At 41.7% G+C, this 15,787-nt stretch overlaps 1 protein-coding gene across 5 annotated transcripts in view; it reads left to right on the forward strand.

Annotated features, from left to right (window-relative positions):
• Positions 1-2,355: 2,355 nt before the first annotated feature.
• Positions 2,356-15,787, forward strand: part of DPY19L1 (dpy-19 like C-mannosyltransferase 1) — an 84,610-nt gene continuing 71,178 nt past the window's right edge. For 2 of the 5 annotated variants that reach the window (XM_072964686.1, XM_072964685.1), the window contains exons 1-2: positions 2,376-2,916; positions 15,517-15,541. In XM_072964686.1, the coding sequence (XP_072820787.1) occupies positions 2,619-2,916; positions 15,517-15,541 (323 nt within the window). In that variant the 5' untranslated portion in view covers positions 2,376-2,618. Of the gene's footprint in view, positions 2,917-15,516; positions 15,542-15,787 lie in introns of all 5 variants that reach the window. The other 3 variants (XM_072964684.1, XM_072964687.1, XM_072964688.1) reach the window with 2 other exon arrangements.

The following is a 15,787-nucleotide window of genomic DNA, read 5'->3' on the forward strand; positions in this document are numbered from 1 at the left end:
ATCTTGGCACATAACCTTCATGACTATTCCATTTTCTGCTCCAGCACCCTCCCTGTGAGAAACACCCTCCTTTCTTGAGGTGGAGGGAGAGGGGTAAGAGGAATTGCCTACTATTTTGTCCAGGCTTAATGACCTGCCAAATGGTCATCATTTGTAAAGCATGTGTGTGAAGAAGGGAACTTCAGGAAAGGATCAACTGCTCAGACAGCTGAGAAGCTTGAAGCTCAGAGAGTGTGGGACTGATGCAAAGATCACACAGCTGTCCTTGCTCTTCCACATTTTACTCCCCTGCACCCTCACATCCATCCTGGACTGTCAGCCTCAGGCTCTGGAAGGACTTGCCACCCTCTGTGTTCATCATTCACTACTCTGAACATTTACTGAGCAATTACTTTGATGGAAATAATTGTTACATACTTTACATACATTGTTTTATTTAATTTTTACACACCTATATAGTATGGTAAAAAATTTTTTAAATTATTCTTATTCTAAGGATGAGGAAATTGAGACTCAAAAAGGTCTGATAACTTGGCCAAGGTCACAGGGCTGGTACATGTCAGAGCATAGACTGGAACATGGGCCTACAATTACCATGGTTTTTGACCAATACTCTAGACTGCCCTTCTCTGGGAGTCTCCACTTGGTAGCCAAGCAAAGAACTGATCAAAATCCACTGGGTGTGCCTCAAACGATAAGTGTTCCTCTTTCAATTAAATTCAGCAAACTTTAATAGCCAGGCTCTGGGTAAGGCTGACAATATGAGGCTGAGTACGGAGGAGTCTTTGTCCTCCAGAAATTCGAGAGCATTGTTGAAGAGGGCTAGAACTAAGTGACTTTCAAGTGCGCTACAGAACACAGCGTTATGAACTATCATTTGATTATGTTATCTCATGCATTTATTCACTCAATCACTCATTTATTCATTCAACAAGTGTTTTCTCTGGTTAAATGGTACCAGATGAATCCAAGAGGGTAACCCTGGATCCACCTGACACATTGTTTCAGAACCCAAGCATTCTGTAATATCACTTTCAATCACTAAAAAAAAAAGTGTCTAAAAATAGTTGTTCCCTTCTCTAAAAGACATCTCAAAATCAAGATTCACAAAATACACAGAGTATGAGGGATCCTTAATTAGCATGGCAATTTTTTTTCCCTTTACAAAATAATCCATTGCCTTTAAGAAGGCTGAACAGTGAATAGATGCCGGCATTTACTTTCTCAAATAAAGAAATCATTGGGCAGAGAAACTTAAGGGCGAGGATTCACAGCCCACGTGAAGCCCCTGGAATTACAATGGAGATAATCAGAACGACGTGGCTTCATTTACAAAACTGGGAATTAAGGATAACTCTTTGGAGCAAGCCCACTGGACATCTCAAGGAAAGGAATCTCTCCGTTATCCATGAAGCTGCAGGGTTTGTGCAAAGAATGCGAGCGTAGGGTAGAGGGGAGGAGGGTAACTGGGATCTGTCCGGTTTTCCCAAGCTTACTGGGCTTCCTTCAGACATGCCATCCGTTGCTATGTGAAAGAAAATATATTTTCGACTAAAGTTTTGTATTTATCAGCCAATAAAGTTTTTTTTTCCTGCTTTCTTTCAAGCCACAAAGTTACAGCATTTGAAACTAACAGAATATACTTGTTGATTATCTTTCCTTCTCTGTCCGTTCAATTTTATATCCCTCCGCCTGGGCTTCTATCCTGGTTTTCAGTTTACGGTTTTAATGTCAGGCTCACACTGTGTCTCGACCGTTATTAGCTTCCCCTGAGATATTCCGCTGCCATTTTAAATCAGGATGCCCCGCTTGTCGCACCAGTAAATGGGGAAGCTGTACTCGGCAGCATTCTAAATTGAGAGGCCACACACTATGGAGTAAATGTGACCTCGTGGCCTGACTTTGGTCGGCTCGCCTTCCAGCGGCAGGGCCTCCGAGGCTCCAGAGCGCACGCACAGCGCCCCGCCGTGGTCGTTCCCGAGCGCCTCTTTCCCGGTTCGACCGCCCCCGCGACGAGTCGCTGAGGCCGCGCGGGCTTCACTGGGCTCCACTTGCAGCCTTAATCCGGTCCGAAACTTCGGCCAGCGCCCTCGCCTCGAGCGGGCCCTCCCTTCTTCCTGGCCGCTCCCAAAGGGAAGGACAGCCGTTCCCGGAAGGCGGTCGCCGCCCTCGCCCCAGCCGAGCCCCGCTTGAGTCCCAAACAGGGACGGGGTCTCGGGTCGGCCCCCGGGTCGGCCGCCGCCCGCGCCGGAAGTCCGCGCGTGCGCGCTGGCCAGCCGGGAGCGCGCGTCCGGCGCCGAGGGGCGGCGGGGGAGGGGCCGGGGCCGCTCACAGGGTGTCCCCGCCCCCGCCCCCCGGCGTTCCGCGGTCGCCGTGACAACCGGAGCGGCGGCAACGGCGGCGGGCGCGCGAGTCCGGCGCCGCCTCCCGGCCGCACTACCAGGCAGGCAGCCGCCGCCCGGCCTTGCAGCTCTCCCCGCCCGCGGGGAGGTACCGGCCCGCCCTCCGCCCGCCTGCCCGCCCGCCGGACAGTGAGCGGCGCCGGGGACGCCCCACCAGCCCGCCGTTCCCCGGCCGCCGTCCGGGCGCGCGCAGCGAGCGGGCGCGACTATGCTAAGATGGTCCTGCAGGCGCGGAACAAGCACCGGGAGGCGGCCCCCAAGCCGCCCCAGCCGCCCCGCGCCTCGCAGTCACCGCTGAGGGGGGCGCCAGACGTCGGCGCCGGGGAGCCCGGGCCAGAGCGCGCGCCCCCGTCCCCCCGGCGCAAGGGCGCCGCGGGCAGGAAGGGGCCCCGCGCCGAGCCTCCCGCGCCGCCCTCCGGGGGCGGCCTCGGGGGGCGCTTGGCTGTCGGGCTGCGCGGGGCGCTGGGCCTGCGGCGCTCGGGGCGCGGCCGGACCTGGACCACGCTCCTGCTAGGTGAGCAGCCCAGCGCGCGGGCGCCGCCGGGACGCGGAACTTTGAGGCGCGGGCCCCCTCTCCCCCTCCCCTGCGCTCTCCTCCGGCTTCCGCTCCGCGGAGCCCCGCCGGCCGGTCCCCGCCAGTTTGCAGCCCTCTCCGACTTTTCCTGGGACGCCCTTACCTCCTCCTCCCCTCCCCCTCCCCCGGCTCAGCTTCCTCGCTCCCTTCCTACCCGCTCTCTGGCTCTGCTTTAAAAAAAAAAAAATGGCCCCGAGATCAACAGCTGCCCGGCCTGGCCGCGAACTGGCAGGTCTGCGTTAACGAGACTTGGGCGCTGCTGATTGGCGCGGGCTGGCCGGCTTCCCGTTATTTCGGCCCCTGCCCGGGAGGATGGTTTGCTTTGGGTTGGAAGCAGTTCTGTTGAACTCAAAGCAAACGCACGTTCCCTGTCCTAGAAAGTTGCTAAACTTATAATTAAATTTTAGCATGCTTTTTTCTTCTTGGCTGCAAACATCGCCGGTGGCACTTTATTTGTGATTCCCCTCCGCACGTCACTTTCCAGATTGTATTGTGTTTTGGGAGCCCGAGCCTTAATCCTTCCTGCTGACCTGGGAACGATTGGCGTGGAGGGCTCCCTTCCTCTCCCGCTGTTTTGACCAAATGGATGATATGTAACGGTGTGCTGAAAAAAAAAAATAAAGTTGAAACATTCACATGTTGTGGACCGACTTCAGGTTTCCTTTGTTTCCTGATTGACATTCAGATAAGGGAAGTTATAGCAGTCTCGATAATCGGCCTAATTTTTCTAAGTCAGCAAGTAAAATGCTGTAACACTGCCTTTCCTATATAATGTCATTAATGGGCTTTGGCTACTAAATTATTTAACTATTCGTGATTTAGCTCTTACTATCCTTTCAAATTCCCTTAGTGACCCAAAAGACTTCGGTGTTTAATATAGACCAGGAAAATAGAACAAAACAATTGGCTTCCCCTGAGATCACAGCCATCACTAGAAGCCGCTCAATCATAAAAAGCCACAGTCATCACCGTGTGTGTGTATGTGTGCGTGTGTGTGTGCGCGCGCGCGCGCGCGCTCGCTCCCCCTTGCACACACATTTTAATGAGCTCAGAAAGGTTGATAGTACTATTGGGTTACTTTTCTCTATTATAGATTCAAGCCTAGAGAAATTCAGCATTTTCAGTACATTTCTCTTGTTTTTCAGTCGCGAGCTTTAAAAATCCTGCCGGTGTGCAGGTTAGATAAGTTCACCTTGGGGAGGCAGCATGATACAGTGGATGAAACAGGCTCCTGATCCAGTTCACAGTGGTTAAGTTTAGTTTAAGTTTCAAGTTATTTCCTTAGTGAACCTTGCCTTCTCTGTGACATGGGATTATCACCTGCCCTACTTACTCCACAGGCATGTCTTGAGGAGCAGAACTAAAAGGGGTGGGTACTATGTGGCTGGACACTTTGTGTCTAGAGCATTTTACAAGTTTTAGTTACTATTATAAAAAACACATGCCTTTGAGAGCTGGTGACAGAATGAAGTTGCCACTATGAATATTAACCACTTTGTAGTGAAATATGTGATGGCCTCAGCTCTTCAGGGAGGTTACAATAACAAATCACAGAATAGTGTCTGTTGCCATTTTCTTTTGTGCATATTTTCTTTGCTTGTAATTGTGTTTCCTTTGAATCTTCTTATATTGGATGGCTTATATTTGAATCTAGTAATGCTCATACCTAAGTACAGCACAGTTTTGTATTAAAATAACAGCATGACACTTTACTTGACTTACCCCTTTGGATATTGGAAGAGGTACAGTGAAGGTGCTGTCCCACATTCTTGGGTTATGCTGGGCACTGGCCATCAGATGGATGGAGGTTAGATGACCAGACCAAGGTCTAGAGACTTCCTGTCCTTGTTAACCATTAACATGAGGCCATGGGGGCAGCTTAAAAGATGGTTCTGGAGAATGATTAGACCTGGGATGTTTGGTTCTTTCTCTGGATCTGTACCCTCAGATCCTGCAAAGAGGAGCAGAGTTTACACATTTTTGAAAGCTGCCTCATTTCCACTCTCCTTCCTCCTCCCAGAATGAGATCTGACAAGGTATGGTTTTTTAGTATGGGATTTTGCTATGACAAAAATTGCTCCGTTTATGTTTAGGAAGAAATTTTACAATTTGAGGCTTCCTGTTACAGGCACAGTTTTTAAAAAAGAGACTGACTAGGGGTCCCTTGATCAGTTCTCTTGTCTTCTCCACATGTGCTAGGCATTGATGGGGAACTCACTACCTACCAAGGTGGCCCTTTCCACTGTTGGGCAGTCTTAAGCCCTGTTTAAAAAAAAAAATCAATTTTAGTAGACATACATGTTTTCCCTTTTTTTTTTTTTTGGATATTATTTACTATTTAATGGTAACAATCAAAAAGAAGGATTTTTGAAATGTTTATTTTTAGAAGTTTTAACCCAATAGCTCCCTATATGAGCCAGGGGGAGGCAGTGGTATAGTAAGAAGAACCAAGACATGTTTCTCCAACTTTTGACCACAACCCACAGTAAGTAGCACAGTTTACATTAAACCTGCTAACACTTCTGAAAATCCAACCCTGGACGTTTATCCATACGTCTGTCTGTCAAACTATGTACGTATGTCAGTGTCTTGGCAGGAAACATTTAATAAGTGGCCTATTTTCAAAAGTGTGAGCAGATTTAAGGAACCCACAAAGGACACTGAAGCACCCAGGGATTGTCCCCAGTGGGAAGATGCGGCCATGGCTGGGCCTGAAGGGGAAGAGGAGCCCCCCCGGAGCTGAACCCAGAGAGAGATGTGCAGTGGGAGCACAGGCAGTCCAGTTTGCCAGCGTTTCTCCTAATCTCTATTCTTTCCCCCAAATGGGCTGTGAGTTGCCATTTATCATCTAATATGGCTGTCATTTTAATTAGAGTAGCATTCACGGAGATGGGGAAAACTAGGGGTATGGTGAGGGGACAGATTTAAGGAAGAAGATCAAGAATTCTGTCTTGGACATGTTACCTTTGCGACATCTGTGAGATGTCCAGGTAGAAATGTCAAGTGGGCGGTGGGACATAAGACAAGCAGTGTGAGTGGAAACATAAAAGAGGGAGTCATTAGCTTTGGATGATATTAAATTCATGGGAACTGGTGTGATAGAATCTTCTCCTGATATGGGGTCTACTTTGTGCCAGGCGTAGTTCTAGGTGCTTTAGGTTAATTAACTCGCTTATCTCAAACTCATTTAACTCGTCACTCTTTCCTTACCGTGACACTGATTGTCATACTCATTCTACCAGATGGAGGATCTGAGGCACATAGATGTTAAGTCACTTTCCCAAGGCCATCTAGCCTAGAATGTGAAAGTGTCAGGATTTGAACCCAGGCAGTGTGGCTCCAGAGTTCATGCTCTTTACCGCTATGCTTGTATTTCATCTTCTCTAGGGTGAGTATAGCAAGAGGAGATAAGAAGTCCCAAGGTCCAGTTCTGAGAAACCTCTACATTTAGTGCTCAGTAAGAGTTAGCTTTCTTGTTTCTTCCTTCTTCAGTGAAGAGCGGGATCATAACTAGAGATAAGGGAATAAGAAGTGCAAAGAGAGCATATTAGGGGTGTCATAAAGGACAAGAAAAGCTGAGAAACCAATAGGTGCAGGGGCCACTGGCCATCTTGTGAGATGGCCTGCAAGCCAGCACTTAGACATACCTGAGCACCACCTCTGACAGTGTTAATACATAGACATTAAATATACTTTCCTGGAAAGCCAGCAAATAGGATGGGTATCTGGACTTCTATAGAATTTCTCCAATGTTTAAAACCAGTTTTTTTCTTTCTAAAGTAGACTTCTGGTCAACTTTAAAGAATGTTTACAATCACTTAAACATATGTTATTAAAAGATATGATTAGAAGGGTTCTGAACATGTGATATTCATGGTGCTCAAATGCATAACAAATGTGATTAGTTCATGTAAATATAAGGATATATTACCAACTTGTGATTGACTTTTGGCTCATAACATGGCATCAATACTGAAAGCAGATAAAATTTTATTATATACGTGTGTGTATTTGGATGTTGCTGAAATTTGAACTATAATCATTTTTATAAGTTTTACACTTAGCATGTTAGGCTGTATTATAATGTCTCTTAAAGTTTATGTTAATAAGATATTTATATCATCATAGACACTACAAGCACGTGCACCTGTTTCCAAATGGGACAGCTTTAGGCTTTATAATTTATATGTTTAGTCCTAAATTCTTGTTTTGCTGGTTCATCTTTTGCCATCAGATTGTACTTTACCCATGTACCATTAGAACGTTATTCTTCTGTGGAAGAGTCTGCTAGTTTTCTTTCGTTACCATTCTGATTATTACTAGTCATCAAAGCTAGTAAAATTTACATCTCTTTCTAAGTCAGGATCTTTACATTGCTGTTTAATCCCATAAAAGGCAGTGTTGTTTCATAGGAAAGATCAGTTCTTCATGGATGATCTTTCATAATTCAAAAACCATTGAATTGGGATAAATTTAAGAAGTGCAAGAATCAATTTTTAGAGTACATAAATCTACAACTACTGTAACTTTTATTTTTGCTTTAATACTTATTTTTATTTTCTCAGCATCATTACTGTCTTTTTTTTTTTTTCCCTGAATGCATTTGAGTTAGCAGTGCACATGTCTTCATGCTTGCCTGGCATATTTCCTCCTATTTGATTTCCTTTCCAAAGTGACCAATTGTCAGGTGTGTTTTTCAGGACTGTCACTACACATAATTGGTTCTTGGATGGCATTTTGCAGTTTTAATCATAGCAGCAGATGTTAACGTAATAGCACAGTCACCAAAATCAGTCACAGAAGTTCTGAGTGATTCATTGTAGTGACCAAGGATGGAGGTGATTTTATCTTCTAGTTTACAGTAGCACAAACTTTATATTAAATACAGTTTATAAATCACTTGGCCAATAATTTTTGAAAACTTGCCATCTTGACAGATTTTTAATTTGAGAATATTGTTGTAATTGAGAAGAGTGAGGCTTTAACTCATATTTTCACACCAACTAATTTGCTTAATATGCTACTGCTCTGCATCATATTTCCCATTACTTCCTAACGGTAACCACAGTATCTTATAATGCAGCCTTTTAGTGCTGCAAATGTCATCCCTCAAAATCTCTTCCCCACGTTCTAATACTAATCATAAAGCACTTACATAACTAGCAGAGTGCTACTGTTTTCCATTATGTTTAAATTTTTTTCTTTTTTTAAATATCAGACCTGGTTTGTCAGTCTTCTCATCTTTGATCTCCGTGGAAATTTCATGGAAATCTAGAACTTCAAAGTTAGCTCCCCGAATTTTACATCTGAGGAAACTAAAGTAGGCCAGGTGAATGGCCTGACATCACTAGTGAGTTCACTGGGTAAAGTTTGGGATTAAAGTTAAGGTCTCTTGGCTTGATAAGCTCATCTGTCAAATTGTAGGTTTCAGATCTACAATCTAAGGCAACTGTCAAAGAGACTTTAATGGGAAGATGACCTCATATGTTCCAAGACCTGATAACTTTTTTTTAGCTAGAGCACTACTTTGGTGGCTGATGCTTATTTGGAGAATTGCTCAGATTGTTAAATCCTTATGGTCAACTGGTCAATCTCCATTTTGTCTTTGCATAACTATTTTTTGAAAACTACTAAATTCTGAATTGTTTTTGATTGTGTTGGTTGGTTGCTTGGGATTGTTATTTTTAAAAAAAGAGAGGGAAAATCGGTATCACAGTTTTCTTGATCATTTAAAAGATAAGCATGACATTGTGATACCCAAGGCAGTTTGCAGTTTGGGGGGAATCCATAACCATAACCTTAAAATGTTAAGCGGTTTATCGATTAACAAACTGGTTAAAATCTCGTGCTTAATATGATGGGCCTGGGGCTGTATTGTGTATGTATGGATCTCTATTTCTCTTGTGAAGAGATGCAGCTTCTACAGATTTTCCATTAGATTTACTAAAGCTTTTGTTTCACAATGATTGCTCAGAGGCATTAAGAAAGCAGCCAATTCTTACATCAAATTTTGTGAGCAACTTCAGAGATTTTGCTCCAGTCATTTCTGTACCAGTGATAATTAGCCTTGACTGTACATCAGAATCACTTGTGTACTAAAAGGAAAAAAAATCCCTGGAGTTTCAGATTTAGGAGCCCTGGATTAATATTCAAATATCTCTAATTTTATATATTGCCACTGATGATTCTAATGAAATCCCAGGATTTAGATCAGCATCTCTCTGTATTGCTGCCTTATGATGTTCTCTCTGAAACTTGCTGTTTCTTTTGACTAGCCTCCTGCTTCCTAATCTTTTTTATATCATGGCACACAAAGAAAATGATGTGTGTGGCATGAGTGTTGGGGTGAATGGTCTCTTCAGAGCACAGAGTTTACTGGCCCGGGGGCCTCTGGTGCTCCCATTCTTGGTACCACTGGTCCAGTAGCTCTGCCAAACTCCCCTCCTGGTGTTCACAGCCTCTGACAGCCTGTCACACTGTGTACACAGTGAGAAGGCCTTTAATACATATCTCATTATTACCAGTATCATGTGTATTCTGTATCAGCAGTGTTAGTGATGGGAATTCTTTTTTGTTGGATCAGAGTCCACATTCGGCTTTATTGCAGCTGTCTTCTCTTCTGGCTACTTATTAATCCTCACCTAAGTTGTAACCGTGTTCTGAGATCCTGCTCCCCACAACCTCTAATCCAACTTTAATAAACCCTGCCCTGAGAAGGCCATTATTGACCTGCCTTCTCAGATTTCTTACAGTTCATAGACTTTGTGCTATTTGCTTGGGTGCCTTAATGTGTTCTCTCATTATTTTATGTATCTAAATCTTATCTCTCAAAGATTTCATCTTTAAGGACAAAGATGTTGGCTGATACTTCTTCAATGTTCTTGGTTTCTAGGAAAATGTGTTGTGCATCTAGTAGGCATTTAGGCACTTGTTGACTTTAAAGCACTTAATAACACACAAAAATCTAGGTGCTAGAAAGAAGGAAGGAACTTAGCTTGTGGTATACACAACTGTTTTCTCTTTCCCAAACTGAGTCCTAAAGAATGTCTTTTCACTTGTTAGTTTACCACACAGAAACTGAGCTTTGATTTATTCTAGGCACTGTAGACTAAAAATATGATTTCTTTCAATATATTAATTTTGTTGTAGTATATCTATTTTACCCTATGTGACGGGAACCCTTTGAGCAGATTGGAATGCTTAGATATTGTCTTTATGTTTTTTGTTTGTTTTTTTTGGGAGTTAATTAGGTTTAATTAATTACTTAATTTTTAACAGAGGTACTAGGGATTGAATACAGGACCTTGTGCGTGAGAAGGAGCATCTCTACCTCGGAGTTATGCCCTCCCTGCTTGATACTGTCTTTAGGTGTTTAGGTTTTTACTTAATTGAGTATGTTCTCTAATTTCTCTTACATGATGATAGTCATTTAACAGTTCAATCCAGCAAGGTGCCAGGCACAATGCTGGAAGATGTAGATGTCAAGGTAAATTAAACACAAGCTCAGCCTCAAGGCCTTTGTGTTCATTCTAGCAGAGGAAACTGTTGTGTGCATGACTAGCTGTTAAGGTGCTCTAATAAAGGTGTAATAGCTATGGTGGCAGGACAGGCTTCACAAAACCCCACATTTGAATTCCTTTGCCTTTGAAGGCTGAATTAGGGGTTTTCAGGCAGGAGCCTTAATGACACTATGGTATTGAGGGGCTTGTTGCCCACTGCAGCCAGCGTGAAGGGTTTGTGATGGGATTAACTGGAAATAGGCCAGAATGTGGGCTCCACGGTGTAAGCCATGGAAAGTCATGAGACTTTTCAGACTAGGGGAAGAGATGCTTAAATCTGTACATTCAGAAACTGACTTCATTCTCCAGAAGGGATTGCTGGTATAGAACAGGGAGGCTGTTGACTGGTGACTTCAGCTTCTGGAAAGAAACTACCAAACTCTGAATGGACCCTTGAGAATAGTTGTTAGTAATATTAGGAAGGGGTTGAGTATAGATCTTATCAAGGTTGATTTGAAAACCTCGTCTAGTAGATTAAGAAGAATTCTTAACTTCTTTTTATGTTATTTTGTCACTTGAGCATTAGGGAGGCTGAAACTCCACAAAATGCTTTAAGTATGGATTAACCTCAATTTAAGAATAAGTTGTATTTTTAAATTTTGCAAGTCATTTTGGACTTAGAATATATTTGTCCATGTAAATATTGTTACTAGATGAGGTCACTGAATGCTGACAAGTGGGAAAGGAGGCAGCTCTGCCACTGTGGAAAGAAGCAGGCTTGGAATTAGAACCTCTGGGTCCAGGTTCTTGCATTTGGGGAAGGAGCCTCTTGGGAGGCCCAGGTTTTCATTTGTAAAATGGGAGTGAATACTCACAGGACTGTTGTGACACTCAAATGAGAGAGCTTGTGAAGGTACTCTGTGAATTTTAAGTCAAGCACTAGTTATGAAGTACACGTGTAAGGGGTAAACTGTAACATGGGGGGAAGCTGTATATGTGTGTATTTGTGGTCAGGAGTACTTGCCTCTGGCTGCAGTCACAGGAGGGTGGCCTGCAGGTCACCACTGACGGACAGACAGGCAAAGAGAGAAGTAGTCCACCCTGGCTTCCCGGTTCTGGCTCTCATACCTTGAGGAGGAGGAAGAGAGAAAGGACAGTGGGTCTCCAACTTTAGTGCATAAAAGACTCAGCTGAGGAACCTTCAAAAAGCTGATCTCAGGGCTTGACTTAGCAGCAGTCCTAATTGGGTGAGTGGGTGAGGTCTGCAGAGGAGCCCAGGACTTCTGAGTCACCTGCTGGGGCAGGGCGACCTGGGTTGGGGAGGAAGCTGGGAGAGTTGGTGAGAGCAGTCAGGAGGCTGCGTGCTGGTTGGAGAAGGAATAGGGTTTAGGAGCCCTTGAGGGTTGAGCAGAACAGTATGGGAAGAACCTCCTCTCCTATTTCTTTCCTGTTCTTCTGCCCTCCTGCTGCATCTGACTACTGCGGGCCAGGCATGGGGAGGGGGCAGGGGTGTCCCCTCCCCACTTTCTGAGGACACTAAACTTACAGCAAAGACTCCACTGGCCTGGGGAGCTGTGGCTGGAAGGAGGTGCTTCAGAGGGAGCATGAGCTGGGGCAGGACCTTGGGAACCCAACTCTGCTGCACTGGGGTGTGGTGCAGAGAACTGAGGATAGGCAGAAGACTGCAAGTGGATGAGGGGTCTAATTTGCACTAATCATGGGGACTTTCTATTTTTGAAAAAAAAACTATTACATGTACATGAGTGTGTGTGTGTGTATGTGTGTATGTAGCTATCCATCAATCAAAGTACATTCAACTTTGGTTTATTATGTGGATATGATTTAGGATTATTTTATTTCCCTCTTAATTATATCAAATTACATGCATTAATTCAGCAAACATTTGAGTTGGACTATGTGCTCCGCTTCCCGCTAAGTACTACTGTAGTAAAGTTCAGTAAAACATTGTTTCTACCCTCAGGGAGTTACATTCTATTTTGTTTAAACAAGATTCTAATAACAGGAGAATAATTTTCAGTGAAGAAGCAGCTCAAGTCCCATAAGACTGAAAATTGACATAATGTGACATATAAGCTGGTACAAAATTTCTTTAATCAGAAAGTGGAAGGAGTGGCCAATTTAGTTTCAGAGTGTTGGTAATTTGTGTGCTTCCAGCAAAACAAAAGAGCCTCTCAGAATTCTCAGCCACAGGATTGCAATCTTTTGAATCAGATTACAAAGCAAACTTTCTTTTCTTGAACACCTTTTTCTTATAGAATAGTTTTGGATTTTTTGAAAGTTTTTTTATGTTCTGATTTTTTTAAAATGCTGTATTTGCCTCAGTACCTTAGAATGACAAAAATAGCATATATGTTAACCTGGAAAAATGGATTATTAATTTTGTGACAATCTCAAAAGATTATACACTGGATTGATAATCACTGGAATACATTTAGAAAAAATCATTTATAATCTTTTCTGTAGGCAATAAGTCCAGAAAAGCTCTTTAATGATGCCTTGAGAAGTTTTTGTCATTTTATGTCTTTGTGCTGAAATTGTATGCTGACAAGGCAGTATCTGCTTTACTAGGGCTTTCATTTTCAAATGACATATAAGTATTATTTATTTCAAGTTTGAATTAATTAAAACATAGCTCTACAATTTTATATAAAAATTAATAGCTGCTATAAAACATACTGCCTTTATCTACAGATGAATTGTTACTTTTTTCTTTTATCTTTAAAGTTAAAAAAAAAGAAGGAAGGAGTAAGGAGACCTTGGCCTCGTCTCGTCCCCTCCATCCTCCACAGGATGCCATGCAGTGACAGGGATCTTAGATCAGAATTCCTGCCTCCAACCTCCTTTTCTCTGTTTACCCACTTTGTTTCTTGGGCAAGTTCCTAATGTTTCCTGGGTCTCAGTTTCTTTTCTGTAATCTAGGGAAGTATCGGTACCTATCACATAGGATGGCTGTGAGGATTTATTGAGTTAGCTCAGTAAAGCACTTAAAAGATGCCTGACAGGTAATAAGAATTCAAATGTTAACTGCTTTATTATTTTTATTAAATTGAAATGAACAAAGAAATTCATAATATTGGGCAGATTATGAATCGACCCTGGGGACTATGAAAGAGTGTCTTTCAAATGCCAAGAACTCCAAAAGTTGTCCATTCTAGTGCTGCATAGATTGAATTAAAGAAATTAAAGGAGGGCACGAAAAGCCACTTTGTACCTTCTGTCCTTCTAAGAAATTGTAGTGCTCTGAGGAAGTAGAATAATGATGATCTTTAGAAATCCTGTTTATTACTTCAGAGTTGTGAAAGTAAAAGGCTAATTTAAAGGCATAATGTAAAATACATTTCTGTTAAAGTCAGCAGAAGACTGGATGTCCTTCTTTACCAGAGTTATTTAGTATTAGTCTAGAATTTTATTATTATTGTCAGACAGGAAGAAGAAACCAATAGTAAAATTATAAACAGAAGCGAAATTATCATTTAAAAATATTATTTGAAGTGAAGAATTGAAGATGATAAACCAAAAAAAACAAACCTAGGGGAATTAATAGTTTAGTAAATGAGCCAAGAAGAAATGCATTACAAAATAAATACACTTCAAAAATATATATTAACAATACACAGTAAAGTATAATGAAAACAAAATTTCACAGATATTAGCAGGCAAATAAATGTTAAACTCCCAGTAAAGACTTAATAAGAAATATGAGTTAACTAAGTGTTATGTATTAGTGCTACTGACAGGGTTTTTGTCAGTGGCAATTGAAAAGTGAGTTGAATAATTAAATGTACATATCATGGTTATGGATATGAACATATAGATTTATATTGTAAACATGGAGATTCTTCCTATATTAATTTATAAATGAAATCCCAATTGTAATCTCAGAGGGATTACCAAAGTGTGACAAGTCTTCAGTATGATAATATTGGCATTTATATTCTATGAGAGAAGAATGATTTATTCAGAGCATGATTGTTAGGTCATTGAGAAAATAAAGTCCATATTTTATTATGGTGGGGTGAAGTCTTTAAAGGTGGAAACCAAAAAGAAAGTGGATGACAGATTTGTTAACAAGAAAAAAATCAAAATTTCAAAAGATCAAAGTACCATATATAAACAAATGTCAAATGATAGACTTAGTTAAATATTTGCAGTTTCAGTGACCCAGAAAGAGTAACTGTGTCTTTTGTGACCATTAATATCTCTTAGGCAAATGTATTTTTTAATTTTAAAAAATGTAAATAGTTCTTTAAGAATAAGCTAATAAGATCTGAGCTGTTTGTTTTTGTTTCTAAGAATATTTTCATAGTTCAGTTCCTCAGTAGTTATTTAATCAGAAGCCTACAATAAGGTGAATCTTGTGATAAAAGAAAATTGAATGGTGTTTTCTGAATTCAGTTTAATATGTTCTTTGTACTTGGACAGAAAGCAAACTATTGATTCTCATAGGAGACTGGCTTTTGTACTAATTTGTTTTCTCTCTCTTACCTTTTCTTTTTTTCTCCTCACCATCTCTTTCTTCTGTACTTGTTTCCTTTTAAATTTATTTAAAAAATAGTAAAAATTTATTATGAAAATTCAGATATTACAGCAGTATATAAAAAGTAGTAGTTCCCCCCTCCCTTTTTTCCATCCCCAGTCCTGTTCCCCGAGGTCACAGTATTTCTTTATTCTGTTGCTTTCTCCATTGGTTCTGTTCTTCTTGCAGTTGTGTTTGTGGAGCTTCCCATCCAAGGGTTTCTTTTATAGTTTTTGGCAAATAATGGTCCCTCATTTTTTTTTGTTGAATGAGTGAGTGAATGAAAATTGTAGATATATGTCTAATTCTTTTGTAATTCTGTCTGTTGGTATTTTAAGCAGAGCACTAGGACTTCTTTTGAAAAGTCCCTGTTCTTTGCCCAGTTCCAAAATGTTCAAGATTTACGCTTCCCAGCCTTTACCACTTACCTTTGTAATGCTTTTCTGTAAAGTGAAAACTTTTTTTTATGCTAAAATAATAATTAACGTTTCTTTTTCCTTCCAGCTGCCTTTGCAGCAGTGTTGCACTGGTAAGATTGTTTTTCTCCTATGGTGTAGCTTATGCAGATGTTTATAACTTACCAAAGCTATTTCACATATATAGATACACATATATAGGAATAAATTTAGTATAAGAATGAATATATGTTATTACATGCAACAAAATAGTCTGAAATGCAGTTTAATTGATAAATCAGGGTCAGAATAATGCTATTTTTAATAAAAAGAGATCTATTATTAAAGAGGTTACATTTGAAACTCTCCTTCACTTAACA

This window comes from Vicugna pacos, chromosome 7 (assembly GCF_048564905.1).
Source record: "Vicugna pacos chromosome 7, VicPac4, whole genome shotgun sequence".
Classification (NCBI taxonomy): domain Eukaryota; kingdom Metazoa; phylum Chordata; class Mammalia; order Artiodactyla; family Camelidae; genus Vicugna; species Vicugna pacos.